The 16,065-nt window shown below is 37.8% G+C and overlaps 1 protein-coding gene across 2 annotated transcripts in view; it reads right to left on the reverse strand.

Annotated features, from left to right (window-relative positions):
- Window positions 1-16,065, reverse strand: part of LOC136864160 (angiogenic factor with G patch and FHA domains 1) — a 663,154-nt gene that overhangs the window by 468,542 nt on the left and 178,547 nt on the right. Inside the window, exon 4 of one of the 2 annotated variants that reach the window (XM_067140807.2) lies at window positions 8,510-8,618. In XM_067140807.2, coding sequence (XP_066996908.2) covers window positions 8,510-8,618 — 109 coding nt within the window. Of the gene's footprint in view, window positions 1-8,509; window positions 8,619-8,646; window positions 8,723-16,065 lie in introns of both variants that reach the window. The other variant, XM_067140808.2, reaches the window with a different exon arrangement.

Below are 16,065 nucleotides of genomic sequence, written 5' to 3' on the forward strand. Positions count from 1 at the left end.
CCAGTGCTTCAAAACCACAACATGACCTGATCAGATGTAGGCTATGATGTTCCTGAGGTAAAGATATTACTTGGGGCAGATGTAATTAGGCAACTGCTAACAGGCTGCAGATTAGTTTTAGATGATAATCGCAAATACAAAGATAGGAACTTTCCACCTTAATCAATACATTAATTCCTTATAAAGTACTTAAAACATTCTAATATAACAGTACTGGTTTTGAACCTATTGTCTTAATAATAACAACATACAATGCTGAAACATTACTTATCTTAATTATGAATGCCTAATGTTAACTTATAATGATGTGTTGTGGTAATAAAATATAGGCTACTTGAAAGAATAGTTTTGAAAGTCTAAAATGTTCATCAGTTTGTTGTGACACTGATCATGATGTTCACTCATTTACTCTAACTAGTGTTGCAATGTTTACACACTTACTTTAAAAAACATCTTAATGTTGGGTTAATAATAAGGCATGCTCCCGACTAGCACACAAATGACCGACTAGGACAGCAAATTATCTGACATAATCCAATGCAATGCGAGTATGAAGAGAGGAACATTCGCACCTTAGTTAATGGAACATCAAACCCAACAACTTGACCCTGAGCTAAGCCTAAGAAGACTTTAAATTCATTGTTAAAAACATGCGACTCGTGCCTATCCTATCACACAAGCACATCAACATACATCATTATTCAATACCAAATCTCCGACCGACGTGGATTTTATAAAATACAGTACCAGATAACTCAACACTAAGATATTTTTAATTTACAATAAGTATGTTAACATTACAACAATAGATTGAATGAACGAGTATATTTGTGAACGTCAAGAACAGTGTCTTAAACCTATTAAACAAATATTTCAAAATTTGTAAACTTCTCCCCGGACTCGAACCTCCCACCTGACATGCAAGCCTGCTCCGCCATGCCTTCACTACGCTTCCGTATGGCTCACTGGGCAGCTTATACCAAGTATTAGGTTTACTGTGCTCACAATATCAATTTAGTGTTTCACGGGCGTGTCAGGTTTATATGATCTAGAAGGCGCACGCATGTCTTCCAGTGTTTAATAAGAGTATAACATTACGGCGTCCTATCATGGTGAGGTGGTAAATACCAAGATATCCGGTTGTGTTGTATGAGCATACTGGCAGGGCAGATGTTTTCAGGACAGAATGAATATTGTGGGTTGCATAAAACTACATTGGAAGGGGTGGCTGAATCACGCTGTATAGGACATGTAAACACAATTCACTAGTCATAACAATTCAGATCAGCCGGATGTTTCCTATCCCATCATCCCCATAAGAAAGGGTGAGGAATGGGAAAGAAGCGGCCGTGGCCTTAGTTAAGGTATAGCCCCAGCATTTGCCTGGTGTGAAAATGGGAAAACATGGAAAACCATCTTCAGGGCTGCCAACAGCGAGATTCAAACCCACTATCTCCCGGATGAAAGCGCACAGCTGCGCGCTCCTAACCGCACGGCCAGTACAATAATATTAATCTTGTTTGTGTAATCTTTGGTTGTAGTGAAGATCATGCCGTCTAATGTATTGTTTGATTAGTGCAGTGAATTGTAAACTTTTTTTTTTTTTTTTTTGTAAATAAACTGGAGCATTTGCGTTAGTTGGTGTTAATGTTATGTTATAAGCACATTTTTCATCAGTAAAGTTTGTTTTCTGTATGTCTGTGTTCAGAATAGATTGAAAATTTATTTCAGAAAGTTCCAACAAGTTGAAAGAATATTTCCAGATTTTCTTACAATGAAGTGATACAGTGATATCAGTATCTAGAAAAAATTACTGTTTTAGATTTTCAGCTGTAGTGAAATGAGTCTGATATAACAAGGCTATTTATAGCCTAAAAGGGGTGATATTTCAGTTGAGTTAGGAGAATTCGAGAGGATTTCTGTCCAATAGATATGTACCGTAAAGTGGGGTAACTTCGGCCAGGAATGGGAAAGAGCGGCCGTGGCCTTAGTTAAGGTACAGCCCCAGCATTTGCCTGGTGTGAAAATGGGAAAACATGGAAAACCATCTTCAGGGCTGCCAACAGTGAGATTCAAACCCACTATCTCCCGGATGCAAGCGCACAGCTGCGCGCTCCTAACTTTGGCCACTGACGAATTGCAACACTTGTTTTCTCCTGCCTCCTATACGGAAAAAGATGAACCACTTGCAATAACTAAACAGCACATACAACAGAATGCTCTATCAAAACTTGGTAGTCAAAAGAACAGTGGCAGGCTCATGTTGAGTCAATCAATTTTTTCCATAGCCCCGACTATTGTCTTGTCTGGTAACAGAAGAAAACAAACTGTTCTCTAACCCCAGCATTCGATTCTCTGTTCCAGTGGTTTATGGGGTTAAAATGTAAGTATATCTAGTAACTGATCAACACAAGTTGATGCATTTTTTTCAAATAGGTTTTTCAGGGAATAGTGTTTTGTTAAAAGTTGTCCTCTTCCGAGGTAACTTTGGCCATGCCAAAAACATACAGGAAAACAATGTGTGGCAGCCAGTATTGTAATTACAATCCTGTTTACTTCAAGAACACTTTAGAAGAGAATAATAAAGCACAATAACAATAAACGGGGAAGTTTATCCGGACAGAGAGGGGAAAGACTGTATCCATTTTCAATGATAACTAGACTGATATCAGTTGACATTGACAATACTCATTTAAGAACTTGATTGACGGCCCAGATATTTTCTAATCTAGAAGACAGTGTATTACGAGGACAGTCTATAAGAATGCTTCTTTTCCGCCCTCTTTTTCTCTCTCCATACAATTGGGCTTTATGATTTTTGTAACTTTTATATATTATCTTTTGTACCATTACAAATATTTATGCAATGCAAAGTGTAGTTTGTAATATCATACAATGCTTGTACACTTAGGCTAAATAAAATAGTTTCTTCTTTGAGGAAAATGTGAATTTGATGACTATACATCTGTTTCATCACAAGTCATTTTAATTTGTATGTGATTGTTGATAATGAGCATTCTTCAGGATTTTAAAAAACATTCAAGGTGGGTGAAGTAACACTACATCGAAGAAAACTCTGGCCACTCTTTCAATAATCATAATTCATTACTGAATAACAATTAGAATTATGTTCATACTTAAAAATGAAGAACAAGCATGGCAAAATTTATATGGAATTTTTCAGAAAATTAGAGGAAATATTTCACATTTTAATTTTAAAAATATATGAGAAATTCACCTGTTTGTAAAAATAAAAAAGTAACGACTTTTCTATATTAAAAAAAAACATGGTGGTGGTGGTGGTGGCAGTGGCGGTGGTAAATAAAAAAATATATTCAGAACTTGTCTAAAAGAGAATAAAACCAGAAGGAAACAAATTAATCTTTGGGTATTATTTAAAGGAACTTCTGAATATATTTTTGTTTGGCCAGCAGATTGCAACAAATTTAATCACAAACAAATTAATGCTAACATATTCTGCACAAAGGATTTAAAAAAAACGTAGTTTCAGAAGATGATTGCATAGCTATACCAAAACTAATTATAATCATTATTTCTAGTGTGTGATGAATAAACAAAGCAAATAACTTCCATTTCTAAATAAATCTTCCCTCAATTCTGTATACAACCTATTCTCTCTCTTGAATCTCTGCCATAAAGGAATATTTCATTCATATCTAAAAGAAAAACCCATAATTATGACAGAAGAGAATTCACAGATATGATAATAAGCGTGTGAGAAAACAAGTTGAAATTTTTTACGTTTCGCAGAGACCTTTATTCTGTGTCTTCACAAGAAAATATCATCTGTTCACAAGCGGGACTTCCCTAATAATGAAGAACTGATGTTAAGAATACTTTATTGATGGTCTATATAGTAAGTGGTACTTACTCTTATCCGTCACTAGATGGCTCGCTCTGAGCTAACCTTCCAAGTGAAAGGTGACAACACCATCTTAGCTCCAATTAAGATGTTTTTTGTTCCTTCGTATGTGTATTGTGAACTAACAAGCAAGGTTATCAGATGAATTAGGGTCGAACATGGTAGAATTTTTTTTAAAATAAAGTGCAACAAAAGACTGACAGGATAGAAGAATAGAATCCACCAATAGTTAGTGCGATAGGGTCTCCTATGTATGCTTTGGCTAAATATCTAAGCAAATTGTTTCAGACACGTAAAAATCATAATGATGCTTGTAGTTTAAAGGGGCCTAATATAGGACATAGTGAATCATACGTTAGGAACTCTTTCTGTATAACCTTTTAACATAATCCTTTAACAATTGTCTTCATGTTGTACTGACTCAGATAGGTCTTATGGCATCAATGGGACAGGAAAGGCTAGGAGTGGGAAGGAAGTGGCCATGGCCTTAATTAAGGTACAGCCCCAGCATTTCCCTGGTATGAAAAGGCAAAACTATGGAAAACCATCTTCAGTGTTGCCGAGAGTGGCATTCGAACCCACTATCTCCTGAATTTAAATTCACAGCTGTGCACTCCTAAATGCACAGCCAACCCACTCAGTTCTCTATATTTAATTAATAAGTTGTCAACCACAACCCTTCAACCAATGCACTTATGGCGAGTTTTGATGTGGAGTCCTTGTTCACTAAAGTGCCGACTGACTAGGTCACGTCCCTTGTTGCACATATGTTTCCTGAGGACATTACTAAGCTACCGTATAATCCCGAATACCACTCGCACTGTTTTCCCCAAAATATTGGTTCTAAATCTTGGGTGCAGGTAGTATTCAAGCGGTTCATTCTCGTAAATATTTACTATGTTTACATGGAGTATTGAAATAGATTTGAATACGGTTACCCTACCCAATATACCACATGTAAATAGGCATTCAGGTCTTGTTGTGTTTTAGTTACATTCTAGAAAACAAGACTGATTTTTTCTCAATATGGTTACAGTGGCATGTAAACGTGAAATATGAGGTAATGAAATACGGTAAATCAAGGACTATGGGTAAATATGCGGTAAATATGAACGCCGCTGCTGCGGATGCTCGATCGTCATTTGTTTCGCAAGTGTTGCTGGCATGCTGGGTGCGCGAATAGCTGATCTCGCGGGATATCGTACTTTGCGAGAGTAGAGACTGTTGTTTAGGGAAGTCTACCTCACTCATATTCGAGGTCCGTATCTGACCCGTGAAAGTGCTGTCTCGATAGTAAGCGATGGAGTCAAAACGGCGTCTGCGGTCATTTACTGTGCGTGAGAAACTTAAAGATGTAAGCGAAGCTGAAATGTACAGAAATCGTCCCATTGGCGTAAAGTACGATATTGACGAATCGTGTATTCATGATTGGCGGAAGAAGAAGGAAAAACTTCTACAAAGTAACAGCGTTCGCAGAGCGTTCCGCGGGCGGAGTGCAGTGTTTCAGGAAATTGAAGAACGACTCCAAAATTTGTGATAGAAAAATGTAAGTTAGGATATAGTGTTTCTAGTGAAATGTGTCAATTGAAAGCACTAGAGATCTCAAAATAACTCAAAACACAGGGTTTTACAGCAAGCCGCGGATGGATCCAAAACTTTTATTGGAGAAAGGGATTGTGCATTCGGAGACGTACGTCTATTTTACAACACCTCCCTGGGGCATATGAAGAAAAATTAACAGCCTTTCAGCGTCACATTATTCATTTGAGGAAGCAAAATTCTTATTTGCTGTCGCAAATTGGGAATGCTGACCAGACACCTGACTATTTTGAAATGCCGTTGGAAAATACAGTGGATACAAAAGGGTTCTAAAAGTGTAACAATCAGAACAGGTGGTAACGAAAAGCAATGGTGCATGGTAATGTGCGTATTAGCGGATGGAACCAAACTCCCTCCATATGTGGTTCTGAAAAGGAAAACACTTCTGAAAGAAAACGTGCTGTCCTGTGTTATTGTTAGAACACATGAGTCTGGCTGGATGGATAGTGCGTTAGTTGAGGACTGGGTGAAGTGCGTTTGGCAATGTCGCCCAGGAGATTTGTTACAAAAACGAAACATGCTTGTGTTGGACAGTTACCGAGGACATACAACTGACGCTGTAAAATATATGATGAGGAAAGGAAAAACTGATCTTGCGATAATTCCCAGAGGACTCACTTCTATTCTACAGCCGTTGGATGTGTGCGTGAACCGGCCTTTCAAAACTGCAATGAAACAGTTGTACTCCGAATGCATGTCTGATGGTGATCACGCGTTAACACCAACTGGATGAGTGAAGAGGCCTGAAGTGGGACTAATATGCAGCTGGATCAAGACAGCATGGGCACGCATTCCCAACGATCTAGTGTCTAAAAGCTTTAAGATATGTGGAATTTCAAATTCAGTAGACTATTCGTGGAAAGACGCCAGCGACGAAAGTTCCTATGGTGAAACTTCAGATGACGATGGTGAATTGTTAATGATCTGAGTATTGGACCAATTTTATTAATGATTTTGTGGTGATTTTATTAACTGTAAGCTGTCTGAATTTATATTTGTGGTATATTTGAAGAAAATTAAATAGGTATGTAAGTTATTTGATTTTTAAAATTTTTTTCCGTATTTTGCTGTCTCAAATTTAGGGTGCGGGTGGTATTCGGGGTTATACGGTATTTGACCACTGCACAACTTCCAGGTATGTCTTATGGGATGGGCAGTTTTATGAATCGACTGTGGCTGTGGCTCTGGGAAGACCACTTTCACCGGTAGTGGATAAATCTTTTTATGGAGCATTTTGAGGAGGAAGCTACTGATTTGGCGCCTGTCAAACCGATAATTTGGTGGAGGTATGTTGATAAATTTGTAGCCTGGACAGAAGGTCCTGAAAACTTCACCTATTTCTAAACCACCTAAATCAGCAGCATCCTTCTATTAAATTCACTATGGAGATGAAGTCAGACAGATGCATTCCTTTCCTGGATGTTCTAGTAAGAATGAAACTGGATGGCTCCTTAGGGCACACGTCTATCATAAGCCCACCCATATAAACTGCTATCTCCATGGGGATTTTCATCATCCAGCACTAAAATGGAGCATTCTCATGGCATTCTCCAGGAGAAGATGGACATACTCAGAGTCACATTCATGGGTAATGGTTGTCATGATGTACAGATTCATAAAGCCCTGTACTCCTTCCTTTCGTCCACAATATCACAGATCGAATTGACAAGGTCCTCAGCAAGCACAATATAAAAACAGTGTTTGGCACCATCACCAAAACTGCTCACAGTTTAGATAAAATCAAGGACAAATTTCCCCACTATTACACAAAAAATTTCCTGTACTTGCAGCAAGGTATGCACTGGCCAAACCAGCCAGACCAGTCAGCAATATCTGAGCACGCCCTATCAATGGGCCATGGTGTCATGTTGCAAGAGGTTTGAGCTCATACCCACACTAAACACTCCAGATCTAGGATTACATGGGAAGCTATGGAAAGCTATGGAAGGTTTTTACTTGTATGTCATTCCACTACCATCCATCCTCTTGTTCATCCATATTACTTTAGTTTATGTCCTTTGCTTGTAATTTCGGCTAGGCTGATGATGGTCCAAAAAAACGGACCGAAACTAGTACCTGACACTATCATATTGTAATGTTTTGATAAACGTTAAATGATTAAGTATTGAGAAGGTGGAGCAATAAATCTTGTATTCATTTTAAGTTAAGTCTTAACTCAATACGGAACCCAACCATGAAGTTTATTACTTTAAAAGCTATGGAAATACATAAAAATCCTATCAATTTCAAGAGGCTATCAACTAAGTAATACATGGTTGACAGCCATTAAGGGTTTACATAGGTTCGCTGTCCTTTCACTATAGTTATTTTGTTTTGCTGCTTTCCAAATTCATACTCTCCTCATCACTAGATGGTTCAGTCTAGGCTACATGCTATGGGTCATATTCGCATAACCTGTATACACCTGTTACTGTATTATTCTGATTTCTTTTTGCTCCAGTGCCCTCAACCTCACTGGAGTTTGTCCTCCTTCCCCCACCCCCAGGACTCGCACTCATTTTTTCTTGTTTTTTCTGCTACACACTTTTCTTTCCATCTTCAGCTCTATTCTACCCTGTAAGTCTTTCCTTGCACTTCATTTCAATTTTAAATTTTTTTTCTTCTAGCACATTCATCACTGATTTATCTAATGAACTTGCTTTTACCTCAAAATGCACATATAATGGAACAAGAAATATCCTAATTGAAGCTAAGATGGTGTCGTCACCTCCCAATCAGAAGACTAGCACACAGTGAACCGTCTAGTGATGAACAATGGACCAACGGAAAAGCAACCGTAAATTCAAACCTTCATTATTAGGGAAGTCTTGCTAGTGAACAGATGAGATTTTCTTCTGAAGACACAGAGTAAATTTCTCCGCAAATTGTAAAGAATTTCACCTTGTTTCTTGAAACGGAAAAAGCCCAAAAGCTTGTTATCATATCTACAATTATGGGCCACGAAAGCATCAATCTAAATATAAGAGACTTTATATTGCACTTGTCAAGTTGCATTATGCAGCATACCAATTTCATGTTCCATATTTTGGTCATCCTCTTCAATACTGCTATCTGAGCACTCGCCTTCCTCAGGAAGCTCGTAACCAACTTCACCAACCTTAGGCTTCTTTTTGCCCTATAATATAATAATAAACTTCATTTACCTAGAGCATTCTCCACCCGTCCACTCAATGATAACTGAGACATGGATATTATCTGTTCCTCCAGCAATTCATCCACCTGCAACAGGAACAAATCTGGGACTTAAAGGACAAGGTTCCATCCAAATTACAATAAAGGAAGGAATCACTCATGCTTTTTAAAGATAGACTGCACAAAGCCTACATTAATTATGTTGGTCTCAAATTTGAAATATGCATGGTTACATAGTTAGGCTGAGTTCAGTTATATTGGCTGCAACTGTTTTGCTGTAAATTCTAATTAACAACACAGAGACACATTTGAATATTAGCATTAAGAAAACTACATTTTGAAACCTTCAATGATTTGGGAATCATGAATAGAAACATTCCATCCATTATTGTCAGCAGACATGAACACTGTAGACACTGGTCACCTTCCCAGAAAACTGATCAGTCTAGTAAACAGAAGAGAAAAAGCTACCACATCATTGTGGTAATATCTACAAACACAGCATGTGTGCCTTGTGATATACAAAATACCACTGCACTGTTGAGCTCTGAATACTTAAACATCTGGATTGTAGTAATAAGCAAACTATACAAAATAATGTTACAATTTCAGTATTCTAGCACCCATATGTATCTATTTATGGCAAAATTGGATTCCGTTCCTACATCATTTAAAAAAAGTATACATACATGGTAAGTCACCAAATTGTTCCCACCTTTCCCTCATGCTCAGTAAAAATAAATAAGCCTGTTATGAATAGATATATAAAGTATAGAAAACAATTAATAAAACTATAGTACAGCAAAGCTGGCAAGGCTCTTCATTACCCTGACAACAGGCAAACTTAAGGCAATATCATGGTTTACCCTCAGTGACTCAAGCCACTGGTATTTTGAAAATTTCACTGTGAATGGTACTTTTTAGTTCTTCCCTTATGCAGGATATACATCAGTTTCTTAACCCTTTCCTTCACTAAGTGCCTGAATATCCGTGGTGGTGGAAGTCGCAGTCCCTGCTTTGGCGCCCGAAGTACCTGTGTACTTTGGAGCTAACTCCCGCCATCTCTCATGTCAGGCAAGCATAAGACAGGGTTTAGAAAATGTACAATAGTAACAAAGAGGAAATAATAAATATGTCACATTCCTCTGTTATGTTTGTAAACATGGCTGCTCTTTTGGATGCCAATGTAAAATTAGAGTTGTATAAAAGTGGTTTTAATGATTTGGAAAGATCAGGAGTGATTTTCTTTGTAACTCAAGTGTGAATAGTCACTTACGAGATGGTGATGTGGATGCTGTAAATCACTGTACTACAAATGCTGGTGGTGATCGCAGAATACAACCAAATGTTCATTCATTATTACCATTTACTCTGCCTGGCGCTTTTACCAGTGATAAAGGACCTATTCACAATCTACCTCCTGGTTCTAAAGAACTGGCATATTTTGAATTTATGATAAATAGCAGTGACCTTCGGGAAAACATCATGAACCTCTATGCTGGAAAGAAGGAAAGGTTGATAGTGAGTAGTTTGACACAACACCTGATGAAATAAAAGCTTACTTGGGGACTCAAGGATTGTGAGGGTTATGTCCGAGATATTACTACAGTAAAACACTGTTAGTGCATTCCTCATTAAGATATGTTCTTGCTTAACAAGTCCCAATTCTAATTGTATTAAATCTAAATAAAAATACCTCACTTACAGCATCACAAACTTCCTCTCTTACCGCTTAGTACAATTACATATCTCCCAGCCCTAAATATGTTCTCTGTCATTCCTTGTGAATGGAATGCGATTTCTAACACAGATAAGAACCCTCACCACAGGAGGTAGGTCGGGTAAAGTTTGTGATGACAGGAAAAGGCCTTGATTTCCTGAACTTCAAACAGGGTAAACTGTACCTTGAGAAAGCAAACCGTTAGCTTCAGGAAAGTAATGTTTTTCTCGCCCATAGCAGTGAGACTGCTGAACAACTCAACAAGCCTGTTTGTACTTGTATTTGCATTCCAGTCAGAAGTTAAAATTTCATTCTGTGTTAAGTAGTATAGTGAAGGGTAGAGAATATTTTGTCGCATGAGAATAATCATGAGAAGTTGACTAGAATGGTGTATATTTGTATTGTGATAGCCTGGTTATGGAAAAGTCATGAAATTGTTTACTAATGAAGACAAAATTAAAATCCTTCAGGAAGTGGACAAGCATTCACATCTTTTAAGCACATAGAGGTGATGCAAATATTGAAATTCTGCACCTTCAACTTGAGTCAGTCTGAGTATTGCTGAAGTGTTGTTGCATTCAAGATGGTAGCCAAAGTCATTCTCTCATACATCTAAGAGTTCAAGATTACATTTGTTTTAGAAAGAGTGTGACCAGCAATAATACGTTGATACTTTTATGGGTCTAGTGCAAATATTTTCATATTTCTTGATTCATGTTTTTCACACCTTTTAATACACTGTTATTTTATAAGCCCAAGAGGAAATGGCTTTTATATTTTTTCTCCCGTGTTTTTCATTTGTTTTAAATGTGTGGTGTTTCACCAAACATGGCGGTGGATACCGTATGTTGTTACAGCCTTTGCACTAAATATGGTCCTTCGGTTCTCTTTCTGGGCTGATTTTGTCATTTGTCATTTGTCATTTTGAGGTAGGGAACTGTTATCATTGAAATTAAAGAACTGTAGAATTGCTTCATAATGATTACAGAGCATGAGCTGAGAAAATATACGAGTGGATGAATGTTATTGGTTTTATGTCCCATTGACTACATTGACGGTTTTGGACAAGCTGAGGTGCTGAAATTTTGTACCGCAGGAGTTTTTACATACCAGTATATCTATAACATGGGGCTGAAGTATATGAGCACCTTCAAATACCACCAGACTGAGCCAGGATGAAGCCTAACAACTTGGGCTAAGAAAGCCAGCACCTGAACCGTCTTCCTGCGAAGGTACAAACAAGCACAAGCTTCAGTAACATTGCCAATAGATGGCAGACAGTGCATGTCTTTGAATCATTGCTCAAAAACATAAAGAAGCACAGATATGATGTTCAAATTTCGACACTCAATATATTGTGTCGTAATTGCTGTGGCACTTCCCACAAGATGCAATATATAGCACCATGACCCGCATTGGGTTAGCAAAGTTTTACTGTAAATTGTATGGAATACAGCTGTAAAATTGTAATTAAACCTGTTGAATAGTTTTAATGTTACAAGTAATTGTTCAATTCTATGTCCAGGCCAATAATAGGGTGAAAACTGGAGAAAGTATGTCCAGCGCACTGCTCAATATCCACTCGGCAGTAAATATCTAATTAACATGCGCAAGTGACCTCTCAGACTACTGACAGACTGCCCCATGTTGCAGGAGGAAACAGTACATGTGTTCCTTTTCTGTCAAATGAGGATAAAATTCCTCCAATGAGACCAAATAAACTTCCATGTTGGCTGCTGTCTCGAAGAATATTGGGCCAATAATGCATGTGGCAGTACAGTTGAACACCACACCGATTTTTTGGCCATGTAGGGGTTGATCATGCACTAGGTGTTCCGGCTATCAACACTGAGAAAGCATATGTTATTCAGATCTCTACAGTGTAAACAAGATCAATGTGATGAAGTTTGTTTTGCTTTTACAATTTGCTTTATGTTGCACCGACACAGACAGGTTTTATGGCGACAATGGGATAGGACAGTGCTAGGAATGGGAAGGGAGCGGCCATGGCCTTAATTAAGGTACAGCCCCAGCAGCTGCCTGGTGTGAAAATAGGAAGCCATGGAAAACCATCTTCAGGGCTGCCAACAGTAGGGTTTGAACCCACTATCTCCCAAATGCAAGCTCACATCTGCATGCCCCTAATCATACAGCCAACTTGCTCGTTTGTGATAAGAAAAAGCATGAACGTGTGAAAGAAAACATTCTGGAAATGAATGTTAACCCACTATGAACTCTTTGTTCACTGCTAATTCTGAAGGAAGAAAATATATATGTGTTTATATATTTTTTAAGAGTACAATGCAGCTCAAAAGATGAATTTAGAAGATAAGTGTGATTAGGTAGCAAAAGAAAACCGCTGTTTCTCAAGTATGAGATCTGGACATCGACAGAAAAGCTGTAAGGTAAATTTTTTTTGCCATTTGTGCAACAAAAAGCATGATGTTATTATGTGTCCTGTGTTTAACAAACAAAAGGGAAACAGAGAATCTGAAATCAGAGGTAATGTAGATGAGGAAGGGTGTAATAAGATTAACATGTCTATGAACATTCAGAGTACCGGTACCAGTAAAGTGATTTTATTACAAATGCTGTTTATAAAGTTAACCTATAAAGGGAAAGAGAATATAGTTATGAGCATTAATTGATACACACTCCCCTTGTTCATTAATGATCCCTGGAATGTCCTCCTTGAAACCTGTTTCTGCCTTAAAGTACTTAAACATACCCTCTCATTTTTCACTAAAATTTGTATGACTGCCAATTACGCTTGCCATCATGATATCCTTAGATGACTTCTTTGCTAGATTCAATTTCCTAGCAAGTTCCTTCAATTTCTCCTTACTTCCACAGCCATTTCTAACTATTTCTTTCCAATCTGCATCTCCTTAGTCTCTTTATATCTCTATTACAATAAGGTGGGTCTTAACCATTCCTTACCACCTTTAAAAGGTACAAACCTCTTTTCACATTCCTCAACAATTGCTTTAAGCTCATCCCAGAATCTGTTTATATTTTTTTTTACCACTATTCCACTGATCATAGTTACCTTTTCAAGAACCCCTCATGCCTGCTTTATCAGCCATATGGTACTGCCTAATAGTCCTACTTTTAAGACCTTCCCTTCTATCACATTTATTTTTAACTACGACAAATACAGCTTCATGATCACTAATACCATCCATTACTTCGGTTTCTCTATAGAGCTCATCTGGTTTTATCAGCACCACGTCCAGGATAGTTTTCCCTCTAGTTGGTTCCATCAGTTTCTGAACCAGCTGTCCTTCCCATATTAGCTTATTTGCCATTTGTTGGTCATGCTTCCTGTCGTTCGCATTACCTCCCCAACTGACATTTGGTAAATTTCGATCTCCCGCTACAATCACATTTCTTTGCATGTTGTTTCCCAAATACCTGATTATCTTATCAAATAATTCTGAATCAGCGTCAGTGCTAACCTTTCCCGGTCTATACACTCCAAAGACATCAAGTTGCCTATTATCTTTAGAAATGAGCCTTACACCTAGAATTTCATGTTTGTCATCTTTAACTTTTTTGTAGCTGACAAATTCTTCTTTCACCAGAATGAATACCCCCCCTAACCACCATTCCTATCCTATCTCTACGATACACACTCCAGTTCCGTGAGAAAATTTCTGCATCCATTATATCATTTCTCAGCCATGATTCAACTCCTGTTACAATATCTGGTAAGTATATATCTATTAAATTACTTTATTCCTTTCTTTACAATACTTCTACAGTTCAACGATGGCACACATTTCCAATAGGTAGCCAGTAGGACAGTATGCACTTAAGGAGTGTACAAACCGGAAAAATTGATCAGTCAGCACTTACACCCTGTGGGTGGGGGCAGTAGAATACACCCAAGGTATCCCCTGCTTTCGTAAGAGGTGATTAAAAGGGGCCCCAGAGGATCTGAACTTTGGAGCATGGGTTGGTGACCATGGGGCCCTTAGCTGAGCCCTGCCATTGCTTCCTCTTGTGTCAGACTACTCACTTTCATCTATCCTACCCGACCTCCCTTGGTCAACTCTTATTCTTTTCCGACCCTGATAGTATTGCGTATGGAGGCCTAGGATGTCTTTCATTTTCACGTGCTTCATGGTCCTTGTCTTTCTTTGGCCAATAAATTCATTTTTCAGATTGGATACCTTTCATTAAACTGTTTATTGGCAGTGTTCAAAGACTTCCCTTGCAACATGCAGTACCTAATCTGAGAGTCTGAAAACATTGAAGTATTGAGTAACCATCATTGTAATTTTGCAGGGCTGTACAGAAATCTGTCGCAGAGAAAAACTATTCTATTGTTGGGTTTTCTGTTAGATGTATCATGTGTTCTGTCCTCGTAAGTACAACCATGCAATAGGAATCAGTTTTTTATGGTGAAATCGAAAACAAGCCTTATTCTAGACCCTTAAAGAAATGCACGTGAAAGACTATGTTTATTGACTCTTTTCAAGGAAAAATATGTAACGTATTGCAAATATGATTCTGAGGAAGATGGACGGAGAGAATATGTTAAAGTAAGAGGACAAATAATTCAGGGTTTAGTAGATGAAGGAGAAAGATTTCCTTTAGGTGACATACTGCAGTGCATTTCAGTGTTTGAAAAATAAACAAGTAGTGATATGAGTGGATTGTATGGCAATTCTGATGTATACAAAGCAGCTGAGTTGTTTGGTTTGGATTGTGATATTGTGGTATCACAACGGAGGGAGTATAAGATAGGCTCTAAAACCCTAAATGACTTGGTTCATTTGAAAGAATTAACAAGAAAAATTTGTTCAGAACCTATGTCATCCGCCAATTGTGAACGAGGTTTCAGCATTGCTCATAGCATCAAAACAAGTGAAAGAAATCACTTTGCAGTCTCTGATGACTATTCAACTCAATGGATGGCCTTTGAAATTGTGGGATACAGTTACCATCGCTGATAAATAAGTCGCCTCTGGACATCAGTTTTCAGACACCACTCATTGAAGAACAGAAGTGAGGAGAAATACAACCTCAGAATTCTTCTTTGAGGTGAATTTTATTTTATTTTATTTTATTTTATTTCTTATCTTGTAACAATATCCTTTTTTTTATAATATGGTCCTCATTTTCATTTTTAAAATTTAAAATTACTTTAGATTTTGCCTCTGTGATGCACCATTGCTCCAGTGGTTAAAACACTGATCAATCCATGCGAGATTAGTGCTCAACAAAGTGGAGGAGAAACAGGTTTATTGCGCTTTCTCCTGTTCTCTTTCATTCCGCAACACTTACCACTTTAATATTAAGGATGAAATGAAATATGTGTAGTGATAGGAGAGTCATAATATCAAGTTCTTGGAATATAGGCCTGCATGACTCCCTATTGTCCTTACATTTTATACCTCTTATTGCCTTCTTTTGCCACATAAACATATTTTGTGCACCTGTCTAATTTCCCCATAATATGGTACTGTATGATACATGTGAATGAAAGAAGGCACAATATGCAAACAACATCAGATTACTATTAACAGACTCTTTTAGTCTTTGAAGTAAAAATAACCCTCTAGACAATCTTCTACATAACTTTTGTATGCAAGTATACCAAGCAAGGTGTTCACAGGCACTCTGGAAGGGAGGGTGCGAACAGTGGTCGAGAGCAAGTTGAATAAAAACCAGGATCAGATTTTCAGTATGTGCCAGATAATTG

This window comes from Anabrus simplex, chromosome 2 (genome assembly GCF_040414725.1).
Source record: "Anabrus simplex isolate iqAnaSimp1 chromosome 2, ASM4041472v1, whole genome shotgun sequence".
NCBI classification, from domain to species: domain Eukaryota; kingdom Metazoa; phylum Arthropoda; class Insecta; order Orthoptera; family Tettigoniidae; genus Anabrus; species Anabrus simplex.